This window comes from Hemitrygon akajei, chromosome 13, assembly GCF_048418815.1.
Source record: "Hemitrygon akajei chromosome 13, sHemAka1.3, whole genome shotgun sequence".
NCBI classification, from domain to species: Eukaryota; Metazoa; Chordata; class Chondrichthyes; order Myliobatiformes; family Dasyatidae; genus Hemitrygon; species Hemitrygon akajei.
Window position 1 is genome coordinate 45,045,089 of NC_133136.1, and position 21,260 is coordinate 45,066,348.

Here is a 21,260-nt window from a genome sequence, read left to right on the forward strand (position 1 = left end):
CAGATAACAAGCTATTAGTTTTGCTTCAAAATCAAAATTAAACCAGTGTTTTGTTTTTACATGACACTGAAAACACTCTTGCCTGTTGCCCTTTTGTTCTTGTTCAGAAATTATTTGAAGGCTTGTAACAAACTCAAGTCTGCAATGCAGACAGCATTAGATCACGTTGTTTTCTTCAGAAAGTTAGAAATTTTGTACAAAATCTTGTTCAATGCTTTCAATCTTATAATACAATATTTATATGAAGAATATTAGCATAACTGAGTTGGAACTCACCTAATATTAACATTGGTTTGAGCATTCCTTATGTGGATAGGTTGAGAAAGCTAGGGCTTTTCTCTTAGGAGTGACAAAAGGATCAGAGGTGACTTAACAGAGGTGTACAAGATGATTAGAGGCATAGATAGCATGGACATCCACAGAATTTATTTCAGGGCAGAAATGGCTAATCTGAGGGAGAAAGGAAAGTATGGGGGAATGGAAGAGGTAATTTTTATTTACACAGAGAGTGGTGCATGCATGGCAGGGAATGTAGTAAAGGCAGATATGTTAGGAACATTTAAGAAGAGGCACATGGATGAAAGAAAAAAAATAGAGGGCAATGTGGGAGGGAAGGGATAGGTTGATCTAAGAGTAGGTTAAAGGGTCAGCACATTGTGGGCCAAAGACCTGTACTGCACTGTACTGTTCCATATCCTATATTCTGTGGAACATAATGTGTATGCTCTCTTGTGAACCCTGTGAAGATGCTTATGGGAGGTAACTGCAACATAGGTAGTTGAATGCATGCTTGTTATTGTGCCACAGTTCAATCTGTGAATGCACAAGAAGCCAAAATTGGATGGGTACAAAGGATAGAGAGCCCAAAGGGTGAGTTATTACAGAGATATTAGAGTGTGAAACTAGGTGGTGATCAGAAAACAGTGATTAGAATTTTAAAATTTAGGCTTAGCCACAATAAAACTCAATGCAAGATCAGTGCGCACAGAGATGAGAGATGGAGAAAACTTGATGGGAGTTTGGATATAACAGTGCCCAAACTTCAAAGTAACGTAGAGGAGAAGGTGGGATTCCAGCGAGGAGTGAATTAGAATAACCAAGCCTGGAATTACAAAGGCATGGATGACATTCAACATCTGACGGACTCCTGAAAAAGGAAGGACGAAAGGGGTTAAAATGAACAGTTATGGTCTTATACAGCAAATGGGATTGGAAGGTCAAGTGCAACAGCAAGTTTATAAATAGTTCAGTTCAATCTCTGGTTATTGATAGGGAGAGAAATGCATTTAATTTGAAATTAAATTTTGAAAACAGAAGTTGATAGTTTCTGTATAGTCAATACAAGACAATAAAATGGTAAATCAGAGGTAGTGAAAATGCAACGAAAGATGCTGATGAGTTTGGGGTGCTATGTCAGAACCTGATGTGTTACTCAATGTAACACTGATATTTGCTATAATTTAAAAATAGGAAATGGCTAAGGATGATCAGGGAACTCTAGATACAATAGCTGAACAACAAAATGAGAAGCAATTGCCCATCAGTCTCCAACTATGAGATAAGAAGGTGTTAGGTGAGTCAAAATAGATTTCTAATAGATGAAGTATCTTGGAAAAGGTTAGTGCAGTCAACTATGTCAAGGGCTGTGGAAAGGACAAATATGATATGAACAGTTACCATTGTGGCTAAACTACATGAAAATCAGAACAAATGTAATTTGTGGTATTGATATATGTCATTTGGGATATATCCAAGGTCATCCAATGATATTGAAAGGACAGGTAGGTAGGCAAAGACTGTGGGTTGGCTCTGTTGGTAAAAAAAATGAAATCAAATCCTTACAAACAGGTGATATATGATTGGAAGATGTAGAATATTTATGGGTACAGTTAAGAAACTGCAAGGGTAAAAAGACCCTGATAGGAGTTATATACAGACCCTCAATCAGTCAGTGAGCAACATTATGATAGTTATGGGGAATTTCAATATGCATGTAGATTGGGAAAATCAGGTTGGTGCTGGATACCAAGAGAAGGAATTTGCAGAATTCCAATGAAATTGCTTTTTGGAGCAGGTTATGGTCGAATCCACTTGAAGAAAAGCAATTCTGGATTTGGTGTTGTGTAACAAACCAGATTTGATTAGTGAGCTTAAGGTAAAGGAACCGTTAGGAGACAATAATCATAGTATGATAGAATTCACCCAGCAGTTTGAGAGGGAGAAGATAGATCAGATATACGTTATTATTTCTACAGTGCAGCAAAGGGATTACATTGGCATGAGAGAGGATCTGGCCAAAGTTGACTAGAAGAGGACATTAGCAGCGATGACTGCAGAACAGCAATGGCTGGAGATTCCAGGAGCAATTTGGAAGAAGCAGGATAGATACATCCCAAATATGCAGAAGTATTCTTTGGGAGCATGAGGCAACCACTGCTGACAGGGTAAGTCAAATACAGCGTAAAAGTAAGGCAGGTCATATAAAAGAGCAAAACGTAGTGGGAAATTAAAAGATTGAGAAACTTTTCAAAACCAACAGAAGGAAACTAAAAATGTCAGAAGGAGAAAAAAGATGAAATATGATGGTAAGCTAGCCAATAACATCAAAAAGGATAGCAAAAGATTTTTCAGATATATAAAGAGTAAAAGAGAGGCAAAAGTGGACATTGGACCACTGGAAAATGATGCTAGCACAGTAGTAATGGGCAACAAAGAAACTGTGGATGACCTTAATAAGTATTTTGCATCCCAGTATCCCAGAAATTTGGGGCAGAAGTGAGTGTAGCTAATGTGACTAAGGAGGAATTGTTTGGGAAGCTGAAAAATCTGAAGGTAGATAAATCACCTGAACCAGATGGACTACACCCCAGGGTTCTGAAAGAGGTGGCTGAAGAGGTTGTGGAGGCATTAGTAATGATCTTTCAAGAATCACTAGATTCTGATGGTTCTGGATGAACCAAATGTCCTTCTTCTGCTTCTATCCAGGGAGGGAGACAGAAGAGGGAAAATTATAGTTCCATTATCCTGACTGCAGTAGTTGGAAAAATGTTGGAGTCCATTATTAAGGATGCAGTTTGAGGGTACATGGACGCACATGACAAAGTGGGCCAAAATCAGTATGGTTTCTTTATGGGCAAATGTTGCCTGACAAATCTGTTGGAATTCTTTGAGAAAATAACAGGCAGGATAGACAAAGAAGAATCAGAGGATGTTGCTTATTTGGATCTCCATAAGGCCTTTGACAAGATGCCACACATGAGACAGCTTAAGAAGACAAGAGCCCATGTTACTACAGGAAAGATACTAGCATGGATAGAAGATTGGCTGACTGGCTGGAGGCAAAGATTTGAAATAAAGTGGGACTATTCTTGTTGGCTGCCAGTGACTAGTGTTTTTCCAGATGGGTCGATGTTGGGACCGCTTCTTTCATGCTATATGTCAATGATTTGAATGACAGAATTGCTGGCTTTGTTGCCAAATTTCCAGATGATACGCAGATAGCTGGAGGGGCAGGTAATGTTGAGGAAGCAGGGTGCCTGCAGAAGGACTTGGATAGATTGGGACAATGGGCAAATAAGATGCAGATGGAACATAGTGTATGGTCATGCAGTTTGATAGTAGGAATACAGGTGTAGACTATTTATAAATGGGGAGAAAATTTTTAAAATGGAAGGTGTGAAGAGAAAATGGAAATAGGCAGTTAGAGCAGAGCACCCTTGTGGCCATTCCCCTCAAAAACAAGTATACCGCTTTGGATACTTTTGTGGGGGATGACCTCCCGGGAGAATGCCACAGTGACCGGGTTACTGGCACTGACCATGGGTCCGTGGTGCAGAAGGGAAAGAGAGAGAAGAAGGGAGCGGTAGTGAAAGGGGACTCAATAGTGAGGGGAACAGACAGGAGATTCTGTGGACGTGAACAGGACATCTGGATGGTATGTTGCCTCCCAGGTGCCAGGGTCAGGGATGTTTCAGATCACGTCCACAGCATTTTGGAGAGGGAGGGGGGAGCAGTCAGATGTTTTGGTACATATTGGTACCGATGACATAGGAAGGAAAAGCAATGAGGTCCTGAAAAGAGAATTTGAAGTGCTGGGTAGAAAGCTGAAGAGCAGGACCTCCAGGGTAGTAATTCCTGGATTGCTGCCTGTGTCTCGCACCAGTGAGGGTAGAAACAGGATGATTTGGCAGATTATTGTGTGGCTGAGAAGCCGGTGCAGAGGGCAGGGCTTCAGGTTCTTGGATAATTGGATCCCTTCTGGGAGAAGTATGACCTGTTCAAAAATGATGGGTTGCACCTGAACCTGAGGGGGACCAATAGCACGCGGGCAGGCTTGTTAGAGCAGTTGGGGAGGGTTTAAACTAATTTGGCAGGGGGGGTGGGAACTGGAGTAAAGGGACTCAGAATAGGGCAGATGGTAAAAAGGCAAAGATAGCGTGCAGTCAGATTGTCAGGAATGGCTGGCTGGTGCTGGGACTTAGCTGCAGCTAACAGGCTGAGTATCGAATCCTTAAGGATACAGAATCAGAAATGATAGCAAATACTGAACTCAAGGTGTTGTATCTAAATGCACGTAGTGTAAGAAATAAGGTGGATGATCTTGTTGCACTGTTACATTGTCAGATATGATGTGGCCATCACTGAATCGTGGCTGAAGGATGGTTGTAGTTGGGAGCTGAATGTCCAAGGTTACTCATTATATCAGAGGTACAGGAAGGAGGCAGAGTGGATGGTGTTGGCTCTGCTGGTAAAGAATGGCATCAAGTCAGTAGAAAGATGTGACATAGGATCAGAAGATGTTGAATCCTTGTGGGTTGAGTTAAGAAACTGCAAGGCTAAAAGGACATTGATGGCAGTTATATACAGGCCTCCCAACAGTAGCTGGGAGGTGGACCACCGGTTAAAACAGGAAATAGAAAAGGCCAGTCAAAGAGCAATGTTATGGTAGGCACGAGTGATTTTAACATGCAGGTTGACTGGGAAAATTAGGTTGGTAGTGGATCTCAAGAGAGTGAGTTCGTTGAATGCCTAAGAGATAGCTTTTTAAAGCAGTTTATTGTTGAGCCTACTAGGGGATCAGCCATACTGGATTGGGTGTTATGTAATGAACTGGAGGCGATTAGGGAGCTTAAGGTAAAAGAACCCTTAGGAACCAGTGATCACAATATGATTCAGTTCAACTTGAAATTTGATAGTGAGAAAATAAAGTCTGATGTAGCAGTATTTCAGTGGAGTAAGGGAAATTACAGTAGTATGAGAGAGGAGTTGTCCAAAGTAAACTGGAAGGGGCTGCTGGCAGGATGTCAGCAGAGCAGCAAGGTGTGTGTTTCTGGGAAAAATGTAGAAGGTGCAGGACACTTGTATTCCAAAAATGAAGAAATACTTAAATGGCAAAATAGTACAACCATGGCTGACAAGGGAAGTAAAAGCTATTGTAAAACAAAAGAGAGGGCATACAACAAAGCAAAAATTAGTGGGAAGGTAAAGGATTGGGAAGTTATAAAAAACCTACAGAGAGCAACTAAAAGAATCATTAGGAGGGAAAAGATCAAATATGAAAGAAAGCTGGCAAATAATATCAAAGTGGATAGTAAAAGCTTTTTCAAGTATGTTAAAAATAAAAGAGAAATGAGAATGGATATAGGACCGCTAGAAAATGAGGCAGGAGAAATAATAACGGGGGACAAGGAGATAGTAAATGAACTAAATGAATATTTTGCCTCAGTCTTCACTGTGGAAGACACTAGCAATGTACCAGATATTGTAATGTGTGAAGGAAGAGGAGTGGTTGCAGTTTCTATTACAAAGGAGAAGGAGCTCAAAAAGCTGAAAGACTGAAAAGTACATAAGTCATCCGGACCAGATGAACTGCACCCCAGGGTTCTGAAAGAGGTAGCATTAGAGATTGTGGCAGCATTAGAAATGATCTTTCAACAATCATTGGACTCTGAAATGCGGCCAGAGAACTGGAAAATTGCAAATGTCATTCCATTCTTTATGAGATGAGGAAGGCAACAGAAAGGAAATTATACACCAGTTAGCCTGACCTCAGTGGTTGGGAAGATGTTAGAGTCAATTATTAAGGATGAGGTGATGGAGTACTTGGTGATACGGGACAAGATAGTACAAAGTCAGCATGGTTTCCTTCAGGGAAAATCCTGCCTGACGAACCTGTTGGGATTCTTTGAGGAGATTACAAGTAAGATAGATATAAGGCACTGGTGAGCCCTCACCTTGAGTATTGTAAACAGTTTTGGGCCCCTCATCATAGAAAAAATGTTCTGGCATTGGAGAGGGTCCAGAGAAAGTTCACAAGGATGATTCCAGGAATGTAAGGGAACATTTGATGGCTCTGGGTCTGTACTCGCTGGAATTCAGAAGGATGAGGGGGGATCTCATCGAAGCTTTTCGAATGTTGAAAAGCCAAGACAGATTAGATGTGAATGGATGGTTCCCATGATGAGAGAGTATAGGACAAGAGGGTGCAGCCTCAGTTAGAGGGGTGCCCTTTCAAAACAGAGATGTGGAGAAATTTCTTTAGCTGAAGTGTGGTGTATTTGTGGAATTTGTTGCTACCTGCAGCTGTAGAGGACAGGTCGTTGGATATATTTAAGACAGAGATTGATGTGTTCTTGATTGGACATAGCATCAAAGGTTATGGGTAGAAGGCCAGGAACTGGGGTTGAGGAGGAGGGGAAAAAAGGTCAGCCATGATTGAATGGCAAAGCAGACTCGATGGGCCAGATGGCCTAATTCTGCTCCTATGTCTTATGGTTTTATGGACTGGAAGGTTCACTTGCAGGTTGAGTTGGTAGTACGGAAGGCTAATGCAATGTTAGCATTTATTTTGAGATGACTAGATTATAAGAGTAAGGATGTAATGCTGAGGTTTTATAAGGTATTGGTCACACTGCATTTGGAATATTGTGAGCAGTTTTGAGCAATTTCTTCAGACGGAGCGCGGTGAATTTGTGGAATTCATTGTCATAGAGGTCGAGAGGGATAATAAATCAGACGTATGGAATGGTACAGCACACTCAACGTGCCAAAAGGCCTAATTCTGCTCCTATGCCTTATGGTCTTATGGGACAGCAGTGAAATAGAATGATACAAAGTTAAAAATGTTCAAACATTTGGAGTGGAAAGTGAGATAGAGGTAGTATGATGGTTTTGCAAGGACAGAACTTCACAAAATGGCTTTGGAAGGCGAAATCAATTAATGTAGGAAATAATTAAGGAAGACCTTGCTTATTTTAAGAGAAAATATTTTGTTTGACCCCAGGGTAGATGACAGCTGCAGGAACAGAGCTAATTAGTTGATTTCAATATATAGTGTTCTATCAAAGAGCAACCATTTTCAAAAGGTAAAATGGGTTCCAATGGTGCCAAAGATTTATACAGTTCTCTGAACTTAAATATAGTCATTGAAATCTAATTACAGCCTTAAATTTGCACTTTCTCCTGTATTGATTACATTAATTCCCCACAGTTTATGACAAAGGTAGTAATAAGATAGCCACTTTAATTTTGTGTAATATTTTATGACGGATAATTGTATTGATTTCAATTTCCATTTCAAAATACTGTCTCATCATTACACTTCAACCAACTAATAGGAGTATAAATGTAGAGTTCTCAGTATTTTACTTTTGTGATTATGTACTGTGAATGCAAAATTAGATTAGATTAGTCAGTATTCAGCACTAAGTATTGAATCGTGTATGTAAACTTCAGACAATCCAGGCATCTTCTGTCCAGTGCAGCTTAACTATAGAGGTCCATGTGATATTTGTTTTGGAGTTTAGCCATTAAAGTCTAAAGCTTCCCCTTATTTCTGAAGGTTGGTGCACACCTTTGCAATGTTTGGTAGAGATGAGGAGCGACGTTGAGATGTGACAGATTGGGAAATGTGCGAGAACAATGATACAGCCTTTTTTTTGCAATGGTCTTCACTGACATTTAACCTGATTGGTCAGTGTCATTGCCTTCATGTCATTAAGACCATAAGAATTAGGTCATTCAGTTCATCAAGTCTGCTCTGCTAGTCAATCATGGCTGATTTATTACCCCTCTCAATCACATTCTACTGCCTTCTTCTCGGAATCTTTGACACCCTGACTAATCAGGAACCTATCAACCTCCGCTTTAAATTATACTCAATAACTTGGCCTCCACGTCCATCTGTGGCAATGAATTCCACAGGTTCACTACCCTCTGGCTAAAAGAATTCATCCTGATTGCTGTTCTAAATGGATGTCCCCCTATTCTGAGGCTGTGTCCTCTGGTCATAGACTCCCTGACTTTAAGATACATCCTCTCCATATCCAGCTTATCTAGGCCTTTCAGTATTCAATATGTTTGTTTCAATGAGATTCCCCCCTCATTCTTCTGAAACCCAGCATTATAGGCCCAGAGCCATCAAATGCCACTCGTATGTTAACACTTTCATTCACAGAATCATTCTCGTGAACTTCCTCTGGACCATCTCCAATGCCAGTATATCTTTTCTTTGAAAAGGGGCCCCCAAACTCAATAGGTTTCAATAGGTACATTTAATGTCAGAGAAATGTATACACGGAGCGGTCAAAGAATGAATGACAGTTAAATGTTAGAACCCCAAAGCACCTCCAACTGCCCCCTCCCACGCATAAACAGCAGAAAAGCAATGACCCACCCTCCCCCACCAGCAAAAAGCATCGGCACCCTCCACCAAATACTCAAGAGTGCAGGAAAGCATCAATAAAGATGCAGACTTGCAGTACCCCAAAGACTGCTCGTTCACCCGGTATTCGACATACATAGGCTCTCTCTCTCTCTCTCTCTCCTTAATAAGGGAAAAAGAGGTGTCTCCATTTCACAGTAAGAGGAGAGACATAACAAAACAACTCGCTGATTTATGGTGTTAAAAGTCTGTTGCGTCACTTTTTCCTAGTCCTGTGCCCAAAGAACTTTGATCCCTGGGCACACAGCCAGCAGCCAGCTCACTGCTTTCGATCTTCTGTGTACTCCCACGACACATCAGGTGGTAGCACCGACCTCGAGTCAACCCGTCTCCAGAGCCACGGAAATCTGGCACCCTGAAGGTGCACTACTCTTCCAGGCCATGTCCTTGGCCTGTCGTAAAGCGGCTGGTCGTGAGGCCCTGAGAGCGGGTCCCAGTTATGCAAAGAACCAAAGTGCATGATCATACACTTCCTTACACTATATTCCACCTGCCACTTTTTTACCCATTCTCCTAATCTGTCCAAGTCCTTCTGCAAACATCCTGCTTCCTCAGCACTTCCTGCCCCTTCCATCTATCTTTGTATTGACTGAAAACTTGGCCTGAAATCCATCGATACTGCAATATAAATCATTCACATATACATGAAAAGAATCAGTCCCAACACCAACCTCTGTGGAACTCCACTAGTCACCGGCAGCCAACCATAAAAGGCCCCCTTTAGTCCCATTCTTTGCCTCCTGCCAGTCAGCCAATTTTCTCTCCATGCTAGTATCTTTCCTGTAATAACATGGACTCTTATCTTGTTAATCAGCCTCATGTGTGGCACCGTTTCAAAGACCTTTGAAAAACCAAGTAGGCAATATCCACTGACCCTCTTTTATCTATCCTACCTCTTATTTCCTCAAAAAAAGTTCCATCAGATTAATCAGGCAAGATTTTCCCTCAAGACAACCATGCTGAATTTGGCCTATTTTATCATGTGCTTCCAAGTATCCCAAAACCTCATCCTTAATAATGGACTCCAACATTGTCCCAACCACAGGCTAAATAATCCATAATTTCCTTTCTTCTGCCTCCCTCCTTTCTGAAAGAGTGGTGTGACATTTGCAATTTTCCAGTCCTCAAGAGCCATTCCAGAATGTAGTGATTCTTGAAACACCATTGTGCATACCTCACAATGTCATGGTCCCGATCATTAATTCCCTATCTTGCTCCTAATTTTCTTTGATTATGTCATGGTCCCGATCGTTAATTTCCCTAATTGCTTCCAATTCTCTTTGATGATGGCACACCTGGCTTCCATCAAAGACTCAGTATAAGAACCTCTACGTCACAACCACTGGTCACCAGTTCATTGGTCTTTTTCCTGTGAGATAATGATGTTCCTTGACTGCTTAGAACTGGTTGTTCTAAGTTTAACTCCTGTTTCAAGGTTTACCTATAAGACTCTATTTCTCTGAGTCAGGGCTCTGTGTCCATTTTTCTCCTGTTTGCTCTTCGGTGTTTACGCCCGTGTAGCATCCAGACTCAATCTCCGTGCCTGTGCCCTGCACTTGGGTTCACTTCCTATGCTCTTGTAACACACAATCTCTTCAGCTGTCTCTTTTCAGAACCTTTGGGTGATGTCCATCTATTCCAGGTGACTTAGGCTACCTTCTGACTCTTCAGCTCCCAAGCACCTTCTCCTTAGTAATAGCAATTACACTCACTTCTGCCCCATGACACTCTCAAATTTCTGGGATACTACTAGTGTCTTCCACAGTGGAGACTGATGCAAAACTCTGATTAATTCATCTGCCATTTCTTTGTCCTCCATTAGTATCTCTTCAGTGCCATTTTCCAGCAGTCCAATTACTACTCTCAACTCTTTATACAGTATTGTATTGTACCAAAGCCTTAGGCACACATATATAAAATTAGGGTGCCTAAGAATTTTGTACTGGATTTGTCAACATGGAACAGAGAGCCATGTTTTAAAATCTGGTGCAAGGAAATGGAAAGACTGGAGCACCACGGGAGGGGTGTGGGACAGGTGGCAGAGAGGAAGTGCCAGGGGTGGGGTGTGATGTTGAGGCAGATACACCTAGTCCTGAGACACCAAGCAAGGTCATTTTATTCCAAACAAATGGTTTATTGATCATAATAGAATGTCTCTCTGGTGCTTCTCACTCCCTCCCCTCTCCCTTCCTCTTTTCCCACCTATGATTCCCCTCTGCCTGCCCCCTTCCTACTCTCAGTCCACAATAGAGACCCACATCAGAATCAGGTTTATCATCATTCACATCAGTCATGACATTTGTGGGGTTTTTTTTTTGCAGCAGGAGTATAATGCAATACATAAAATTCCTACTGTACTCTGCAAAAGTCTTAGGCACCCTAGCAATAAATATGTGCCTTAGATTTTTGCATGGTACTGTATATCTGAAAAAACATTGGGTATCCTCTTTTACTTTATTGGCTAGCTTTCCTTCATATTTTATCTTTTCCCAGTCTCTAATTTCCCACTAAGTTTTAATATATGATATGATATCCCTTTTCCTTTTATGCTGTCTTTGACTTCCCTTGTCCCTTATGATTGCCTCATCCTCCCTTTAGGATGCATCTGTCCCTTGCCTTCTGAATTGCCCTCAGAAACTCCAGCCATTGCTGTTCTGCTGTCATCCCTGATAGTGTCCCCTACCAGTCAACCTTGACCAGCTCCTCTCTCATGCCTCTGTAATTCCCTTTACTCCACTGTAATACAGATATACAGTATCTGAGTTAACCTCTCTCTCTCTTAAACTGCAGGCTGAATTCTATCATGTTGCCACTGCTTCCTAAAAGTTCTGTTACGTACCCCGTATCTGGGTATCTAACCAGTAGAGAAAGAAGAATCCGTTGGAGTCTGGCGGTACCAAACTAGAAGTGTTTATTAATAAAAATAAGCAAAACCATATCAATAATGCAAATATACATATAAAACCAGTTAGCAGTAATAAACCTAAAAGTGTAGGAATAATAATAATCAATAATAAACAAGCTCTATCGATGTCTAGGGGTAAATAAATTGTCATAGAATATAAAGTTCAGTTCAGTTCATGAGTGCTGATGTAGTTATGGTTGTTGTATTGTAATCGTTGGAGAGAGAGAGAGAGAGCGAGCGAGTTGTAACAGTTACAGCAGCCAAACCTTCCTTTGTTTTCTTAATCCGTCGTATTGTTGTGGTCATTCAGTTATGACCCCTCTGGTCTTCAGCCAGACCGTTCTTCTGTGGTGGACTCATCACTCTGGCATGAGTGGACACATACACAAGTCCCCACCGGCCCTGCTTTTACACTGATAGCCTTACTGACCGACCTCCTGGTTCGGTCTTCGAAGCCCCCGCCTTTCTTGTGGGTTCCAACACTCGATCAGTGTCCTCTGGCGTGTCTGGAGGGTGTCTCTCCAGACCTGTTTTTTTATCCCTACTAATGGGGACTCAGCTATCCATCACTCCTGAATGACTGTGTCCATCAAATAAGGTCACTCCTTCAGTCCACTGAGGAATGTTTATGACCAAACTATTGTCCTTGCAGTGAAACAGTAAATAATTTTAAAAAAAAGGAATCACAATACAGTTAATCAGCAATTTCCCCCTCTCTCTTATCTGTCGCAGATGTTCTTGCCTGTTTTTCGTCTCTTTCTCATGGTCAACATAGCAACAGTAATAGTTCGTGTTTCTCAGGAGGGGGGTTGGGAATGGTTAACTCTTCACCCCATTGTCCATCAGGTCTGTTCATCACTCATAACAGTTCCCTTACCTTAAGCTCCCTAATCAAATCTGGTTCATTACACAACACCCAACTTAAGGTTGCCTTTCCTCCAGTGGGCTGAACCACAAGCTGCTGTAGAAAGTAATATCATAGGCATTCTATAAATTCCCTCTGCTGGGAACCAGCACCAACCTACTTTCCGAATCTACCTCCATATTGAAATTCCTCATGACTATCGTAACATTGCTCTTATTACATGCCTTTTCTATCTCCCATTGTAATTTGAATCCCACATCCTGGCTACTATTCAAAGGCCTGTATATAATTCCCATCAAGGTCTTTTTACACTTGCAGTTTCTTAGCTCTACCCACAAGGATTCTACATATTCTGATTCTATATCACATCTTTTTTAAGATTTTGATTTCAGTTACCAAAAGAGACACCTCACCTCCTCTGTCTACCTGCCTTGAGTTCAGGTGTAATCTTTCTTGAATAGTTCATATTGTCCACAAATAAGATCCTAATGATCCAGAAATCTGAAACCCTGCCCCTTGTACCAATTCCTCATCTAACATTTCATCTGTCAAAGCATCCTATTCTTACCATCACTGGCACATGCACAGACAACAACCTAGAGACTGCCACGCTGGAAGTCCTGCTTTTCAATGTCCTATATTCTCTCTTCAGGACCCCCTCCCATTCCTTACCTACCGCTTGTCATTGGTAGCAATATGTACCATGCCCTTTGGCTCCTCCCCCTCCCCCTTTAGAATACTGAGAATATTGTGAACCTGATCTGAGACAACATTGACCCTGGTATCTGGGAAGCAAAATACCATCTTGGTATGTTTTCTCATGTCCGCAGAATCTCCTGTCTGCTCCTCTAACTATGGGATAACTATTGCATCCTTCTTCTCCCTCTTCCCGTCTGAGCCAGACTCAGAGCCAAAAACCCGGTCGCTGTGGCTTTTCCTAGTAGGTCATCCCCCTCCAACAGTATCCAAAGTGGTATACCTATTGGGGCGAATGGCCACTGGGGTACTCTGCACTGGCTGCCTATTCCCTTTCCCTCTCCTGACAGTCACCCAGGTACCTGCCTTCTGCAACTACCTCCTGCTGCTCCTATCTATCTCCTCCGCGTTCTCCTGTGTGAGCTGAAGGTTACCAAGCTGCAGCTCCATTTCCTTAACAGGGTCTCTGAGGAGCTGCAGCTCGATGCACTTCGGACACACATAGTTATCAGGGAGACTGGAGGTCTTCCAAAATTCTTACATCTCACACAAAGAACCTATCACTAACTCTGGATCCATTCTCAGTGATGAGCTACTATATGTAGCAACAGATGAAGAAGCAGAAAAAAACTCACTAGAAACTTACGTAGAACCTCTGCCTGTGCTTGCCCAAGCGTGTTAGACCAAAGCCTCCCTCTCTAATACTAGTCCACCCCAACAATGCCTGCTCCACTTACACCTCCCTTGCTTTTATTGGCTCAAATGAAACTCACTCTCGATGAGTCTTGCACAAATACATATAAGATGGAGACCGACTTTTGTAGGCAGCTGAATGTAAAGAGGGCATTCCATATTCCCTCTCCATAGATGAGGTAAAAATAAAATCACTGTATACCAGTTTACGTAGATTTCTTCAGTTTTGGCAGGGTCATCTTGTTGTGAGTATCATGTCCAGTTCCCTCTGCATCAGGAATTCCCAACTTTTTTATACCATGGATCAATACCATTAAGTGAGGGGTCCATGGATCCCAGGCTGGGAAAGTCTGCTCTAGATAATTCGGAGAGAAGCTCTTTGGCTACTGGAAGAAAAGAATTCAGAAGGACCCTGACAAAAGATGGTTTTAACTCTCTGCATTTTGACTGGGACTCCCATACTGTAAAAGGGCTGAATGGGATAGTTTGTCAAATGTGGTCTGGAAAGTTCATTTAATCAGTACTTAGAGGTCCCAACCAGAGGGAGTGAAATATGATCTCTTATTAGGGAATGACACAGATGTGAGAGCACTTTGCAACTAGTGATTATAATTCCATTAGTTTTAATACAATTATGGAGTAAGATAGATCTGGTCCTGGATGATACCAAAAAAGGATCTGGCATGTCTGGACTGGGACAGATGGTTTCCTGGCAAAATTGTACATATGGAAGGCCTTCAAATGGGAAATTTTGAGAGTACAGTTTTGTATGTATCTGTCAGAATAAAAGGCAAGGATAACATGTCTTGGGAAAATTGATTTTCAAGAGATATTGAGGCTCTGGTCAAGAAAGGGAAGGAGGTGCACAGCAGGAAGGAGAAAATGACAAAAAAAACACAAAAATACAGCTGCAGATGCTGTGGATCAAAGAATACGTACACGACGCTGGAAGAACTCAGCAGGTCAGGATGAAGGGTCTCAGCCCGAAACGTTGGCTACTGTTTTCTCACGGATGCTGCCTGACCTGCTGAGTTCTTTCAGTGTCGTTCTTAGGAGAAAATGAAGTACTTGAGGAAAAGAAATACAAGAAAACATTTAAGAAGGAAATCTGCAGGACTAAAAGAAAGCATGAGGTTGATTTAATGGACAAGGTGAAGGAAAATCTCAAGGGCTTCTACAGATATATTAAGAGCAGAAGGATAGCAAGGGACAAACTTAGTCCTCTGGAAAATCAGAGTGTTCATCTATGCATGGAGCTGGAAGAGATGGGAGATATCTTAAATAGATTTTTTTCACCTGTATTTATATCTATATCTTGAGAGACAGACACAGAGTTTATAGAAGTGTGGCAGTGTAGCAGTGAGATCATAAACCTTTGGAAGATTACAGAGGAAGAGGTGCTTGCTGTCGTGAGGTAAATTAGGTAGGATAAATGACAAGGTGTTCCCTCAGACCCTGTGGGAGGCTAGTGTTGAAATTCCAGGGGCCTTTGCAGAGATATCTAAAACATTGTTAGCCACAGGTGAGGTGCTGGAGGTTTAGAGGATAGCTGATGTTGTTCCATTGTTTAAGGAAGGCTCCAAGAATAAGCCAAGAAATTATAGGCCAGTGAGCCTGACATCTCTGTAGTGGGTAAATTATTGGAAGGCATTCTAAGGGACTAGATATATAAGCATTTGGATAGGCAGGGATTGTCAATATGGCTTTGTGCAGGGTAGATCATGTCTAACAATCTTATAGAGTTTTTCAAAGAAGTTACCAGAAAAGTTGATGAAGGCAAGACAGTGAATGTTATCTACATGGACTTTAGCAAGAGCTTTGACAAGGACTCACTTGGGAAGTTGGTCTAAGGTTCAGTTGCTTGGCGTTCAAGATGAGGTAGTAAACAGGATTTATGTGAGAAGCCAGAGAGTGGTAGTAGGTTTTTGACATTCTGACTGGAGGCCTGTCATTAGTGTCATGCTGCAGGGATCAATACTCAGCCCTTTGTTGTTTGTCATCAAGATCCATGATCTGGGCAATAATGTGGTAAACTGAATCAGCAAATTTGCAGATGACATAAAGGTTGGGGGTGTAATGGACAGTGAGGAAAACAATAAAGCTTACAATAGGATCTGAACCAGCTGGAAAAATGAGCTGCAAAATGGCAGATGGAATTTAATGCAGACGAGAGTGAAGTATTGCACTTTCGGAGGACAAACTGGGATAGGACTTACACAGTAGATCACTGAGGAATCTGGGAATGTTGATCCATAATTCCTTGAAGGTTGTGTCACAAGTAGATAAGGTCATAAAGAAAGCTTTTGTCACATTGGCCTTTATAAATCAAAGTACTGAGAACAGGAGTTGGGATGTTATGTTGAAGTTGTATAAGATATTGGTTGGGCCTAATTTTGAGTATTGTGCACAATTTTGATCACCTACCTACTTGAAAAATGTATATAAGATTGAAAGACTGCAGAGAAAATTTACAAGTATGTTGTCAGGACTTGAGCACCTGAGTTATCGGGAAAGGTTTAATAGGTGAGGACTTCATTTCCTAGAGTGTAGAAGAATGAGGGCAAATTTAATTGAAATTAACAAAACAATGAGGAGTATACTTAGGGTAAATGCAAGGATCCTTTTTGCACTGAGGGTGGGTAAAATGAGATCTAGAGGCCATGAGTTAAGGGTGAAAAGTGAAATGTTTAAGGGGGAATTTCTTCAATCTGATGGTGGTGAGAGTGTGGAACAAGCTGCCAGCGGAAGTGGTTCAGAGTAAACATTAAACAGAGTAAAATGGAAGTGCCACCCATTGGATTTCAGCACTTCAGAGAAATTTGGATAAGTACATGGATGGGAGGGAATAGAGGGCTACGGGTCCGGGTGCAGGTTAACGAGATTAATGCTTCAGCATGGAGTAGATAGACCATGCTGTAGGTGTTTCTGTGCTGTAATGATCCATGGCACTATGACTCTATGTCTCCCTGTGACAGACAGTAAGAAGACATCTCTGTAGCCAGCAGGGTCAGAGATTGTCTCCTTACGTGAAGATTGCTAGGATTACAGCATCTGAGGTCACCTGTTTATCTTCCACTTCCCAGGTATAGATGGTAACGGCATAAACTAGTGAATTTTACATTTATATTGTTTATATGGACAAAGTTTACAGAACTTCCAAAATAATCGCCAGTCGACACAAGGAAGGTTTTTACACCGTGCCACAGAAAATCGGAAAGGATGATATGCAGCGACCCCGTGTACACGGGAACCATTTAGAACGCGAGTTTAACATGTTTTCCTCCGGAGGTCCCATTCGAAATGCTTTTTAGATTGCAGGACGATATGTAATTGTCCCCGTGCATTTACGTCTCACTGCATGTAATTTTTTTACCAAACAAGGTTATCCGAGCAGTAACTAGATATTTATTTTCTGGAAATCTTGCCCTTGTCTGTCTCTCCAAAACTAACCAGGCAGGATTAGGTGTTAAATCACGACCTTGTCCCTGGGACGTGTGGCATTCTAGATGCAGGACCTCCACGAGGAAACCCTGATCTAAGCAACGGTCAGAGCAAACTGCTAGCAGTGGGGTGGCCATTGTTAAATTTGGGAAAATGCCCTTTGGCCTCCCTTTGTGGCCTTCTGAAACAAATTTATTCATTATTTAGCCCGTGCACGCCTTGACCAAGTTTTGCCTTCACTCTGAACGACGGTAAATATCCGCTTTTCAGATTTCGAGAGAAGTCCATTTGAAACAGAAACGTGTCCTATGTATGCTCGCCCCCCCCCCCCCTTCCCGGTCACACACACATATATATTCCTTAATGTCGGTCCCCTCGTCAGCCAATAACCTGCCGAAGAAACGAAAAGAATCGGGCGGTTTTCATCTATCTTTTCCATAGATGGTCCCTGGCCTGCTGAATTCTTTCACCATTTTGTGTGTGTCGCGGGGGTTAAGAGGCCTTACAAATTAACCGAGCAGGATCTGGATCTTTGCCGAGGTATATTTTCCCTCATCTCAGCTCCGTTTCTTAAACGACCCGCCAAGAAGATGGACAGAGCTACTCCTTGCCAGTAGGCTCTGGGACAGACTGGAGAGATCTCTCAGTCTGATTGGTTCGGTCACGGGGCTTCCAAAGAGTTCATACACTCATCCACGCCGTCCCCTGTACGAGGAAGAGGGCGTAGAATTGATCACTGCCTTTGTTACAAGTAATTAAAACGAGCCGTCGAGAGTACAATGCGATTAGCGGGGACAATGAGACATTGCATTGCAGTAAATTAAAATCGATCAGACATTATCTCAGAAGGTTTTACACAACGGAGTTCAATAGTCGAGCAAATCAAATTCATTCATATCAAACTGGAACTTGGCTAGGACCGGGGAGAAACAGACGTAGAACAATGACTTATTGACAAAATCTGGCGCAGCCTTCCAATAGCCTGGAGGTTGCTGATGATATTGTTCCATGTGCCGAATACTCCAGCATAAAGCATTATAAAATACGATTAACACCGACCATGCGTAACCTTAAGTACCAATTCCACCGTACATCGCACGAAGGACCATTTGCATTAACGCTTTTCTTTAACCTTCTGTAAACAGCCCGGGGTTTCTAAGTATGATTAGTTTTGGTGTATCAGTTCACAGATTTGGTTGGTAATGTCGGCATTTTTCACTGACTCCCTCCACCCCGCCTCATCCTCATTTTAGAGGGTGTTTTACTGGATCGTGATAGATCAGACCAGACAGATATGAAGGAGTTTCTAGGGGACTTTGTGAACCTGGGAGAATTTTATTGAATGATATTTCGGTAATGATGGATACGAGCATTTCACTCCATATGCGTTTAATCCATCAAATCTTTCCTCAGATCTATTATTCAGAGTGTGTTTGGTGAAAGGCAAGATGATTAGACTCGCTTCTCGATATTCCAGCTCTTTAGTTTCTTGTCAAGCAACATTAACCTCTACGTTACCGGATCCGTACACCCGTTTCCAAGCTCGAAGTTTTCAAATCGACTAAATCAAAACAAAATTATCCTTCACGCCAAATATCAAACACCATGAACACCTTAAACTAACTGAACATATGGCTGGAGTAAGTGGCTGATTGATAATGAATGTCATTACCACTATCCCTACACTGTGGGCAGATCAATAAAAGCACACAAGCTTGTATTCCTTATCGGGCAAGTTTTATTTTGCTTATTGGGAAGTAACTTTACTGATTGCAAACAATCACAGGCCCAAAATCTGCAACTTTAAAAACCACAAAAGTAAAAACTAGCAGAAAACTTAGCACACGGCATACGTGAGTTGTGAAACAACATATATCGAGTGAGATTAAGTAATAGTTCCCTTCAGCAAATGGTGTCATTTAACCTGGCGTGTTCTGAGCTGTGAGTACAATATCCAGAATTGTGTGATTAAATCGCGGAACGACGAGGATACATTCCAATTACGTTTCAGGGAAATACCGATTAGTTAAGTAACGTAACATCTAAACTGAAAAGGCCTAATTAGAAATGTTGTTGAAAAGTTATGTCAGCACACATTTTGTCACGTGCACAGCAATGACAGTCTGGGTTCAAGTTGAATCCAATAGTGTTCGTTCCACAAATGTATATTAACATAAATATTAAATGCATTACATTAGACTTGTACAGTTTGTTTTTGGACAAATGCATCACAATAATGTATTCGAAATAATGGTTAAATTATTGTCTGCAGAAATTGCATTTTATAATTTTCTTGAAAGCACTTTGGAAATCCTTATTGAAATAAGCATAAATGATGGGATTTAGCATTGAGTTAGAGTAGCCTTGCCAGTTGATTACAGCGTGAAGCCAGATTGGCATGTAACAGTGCTGTCCACAGAACGGGAGAACAAGGGCAACGATGAAAAATGGCAACCAGCAGAAGATGAAGGTCCCCATAATGATGCCCAAAGTTTTTACAGTTTTCCTCTCGCGGGCAAGGGCCACTTTTCGCTTGGCTTCAACGTTCCTTTCAGTCCTATCCTCAAAGCAAAACGTCAATTGGCTGTTGGTGTTGTTGGGCAGATGAAGGTGACCTTTCGGGTTGTGGTGCACTTCGATGACTTCTAAAGCTGACCCTTCATCTCCATGCCGAACGGCCCCATTAATGCAGGCAGGTTTGGGCTCCACACTCCTCCTCCAGTTTTTACTGTTCTCGCCGTTGCTTTTCTTCTGTGCGGCAGCTGGAGAAACTGCCAGGCAAGTGTCTGCTACTTTCTGCTTCTCCGATTTCTTCACGGTCTTACGAATGCGGAATCTGGCGGCTTTGAATATCCTTCCATACAGAACTAGCATCAGAATCAGCGGGATGTAAAACGCACCGAAGGTGGAATAAATGGTGTAGCCCGGATCTTGACTGATCTTACAAGCATCGGGATCAGCTCGGTCTTCGGGTGTTCTCCAGCCTAGCATGGGTGGGATCGAAATTAAAAATCCGACCAGCCATGTCAGGCTTATTAGAATAGCAGCTCGTTTGGGAGTCCTCTTGTTGACATAGTCTATTGGATTTGTTATAGCCCAGTATCTGTCCAGAGCAATAGCGCACAGGTGTAGGATAGAAGATGTACAGCACAACACATCTAAAGAGATAAAAATATCACAGGTTACCTGTCCCAGGGTCCATTTGTTCAGAACTTGGTACAGAGCAGCCATGGGCAACACCAACACCGAGACCATCAGGTCTGTGACAGCAAGTGACCCTATTAGATAGTTGGCTACGTTTTGGAGAGAACGTTCCAGAGCTATGGCAGCGATCACACAAGCATTTCCAATAATAGAACAAAGGATCATAGTCCCTATAAACAGTGAAGTTATAATCTGGTATGTCAGCGTCACCTCTGAAAAGTTCGTATTGTTTTCCTTGGTGAAACTCGAGTAGGACAGGGTGCTGTTATTGTACAGTTCCATTCCGAAATCGCGAAGGAGCCGAGACGAAGTTGTCTCAAGCGTTCGGTTTGCAAACTCCAGGAGAAACTAAATTATTTAAATGAAACGATGAAGTCCAAAACACATCGAACACGTCGCCACATTTTCTTACTTCTTTCAATCATTGGCGTTTTGCTCCACGAATGATGACTGAGTGAATTAATATATACCGCCGTCCAGGATACGTCAGATAGCTAATAGGTCTCCAGAGCGCGCATTTCTCTGCTGATGCTGATATTGGTGAAAGTACGAACAGCTGCATTCTTTTCTAATATGCCCATTCTGCCTCATGCCGCGAGTTTCCCCTGATTTTCACACTTAGAATAGATTTGTTCCTCTATGCTTGGAACAGGTCTGACTCTTGGGTCAATTATACGGACAGCGTTGGTCATTATCTCAGGTCGCTCGGCTGTTTTCTTCACGTACCTTGCCCA

General features: G+C 42.0%; 1 protein-coding gene across 1 annotated transcript; it reads right to left on the reverse strand.

Moving 5' to 3' along the window:
* Positions 1 to 19,066: 19,066 nt before the first annotated feature.
* On the reverse strand, positions 19,067 to 21,044 carry htr1aa (5-hydroxytryptamine (serotonin) receptor 1A a). Its single transcript, XM_073063947.1, has one exon. The coding sequence runs from the start codon at positions 20,806 to 20,808 to the stop codon at positions 19,582 to 19,584; it is 1,227 nt and encodes a 408-aa protein (XP_072920048.1). The 5' UTR covers positions 20,809 to 21,044; the 3' UTR covers positions 19,067 to 19,581.
* Between the last annotated feature and the right edge of the window lie 216 nt (positions 21,045 to 21,260).

Excerpts from the sequence above, each read along its gene's own strand:
- htr1aa (XM_073063947.1), bottom strand. The coding sequence starts at position 20,808 with ATGGAACTGTACAATAACAGCACCCTGTCCTACTCGAGTTTCACCAAG.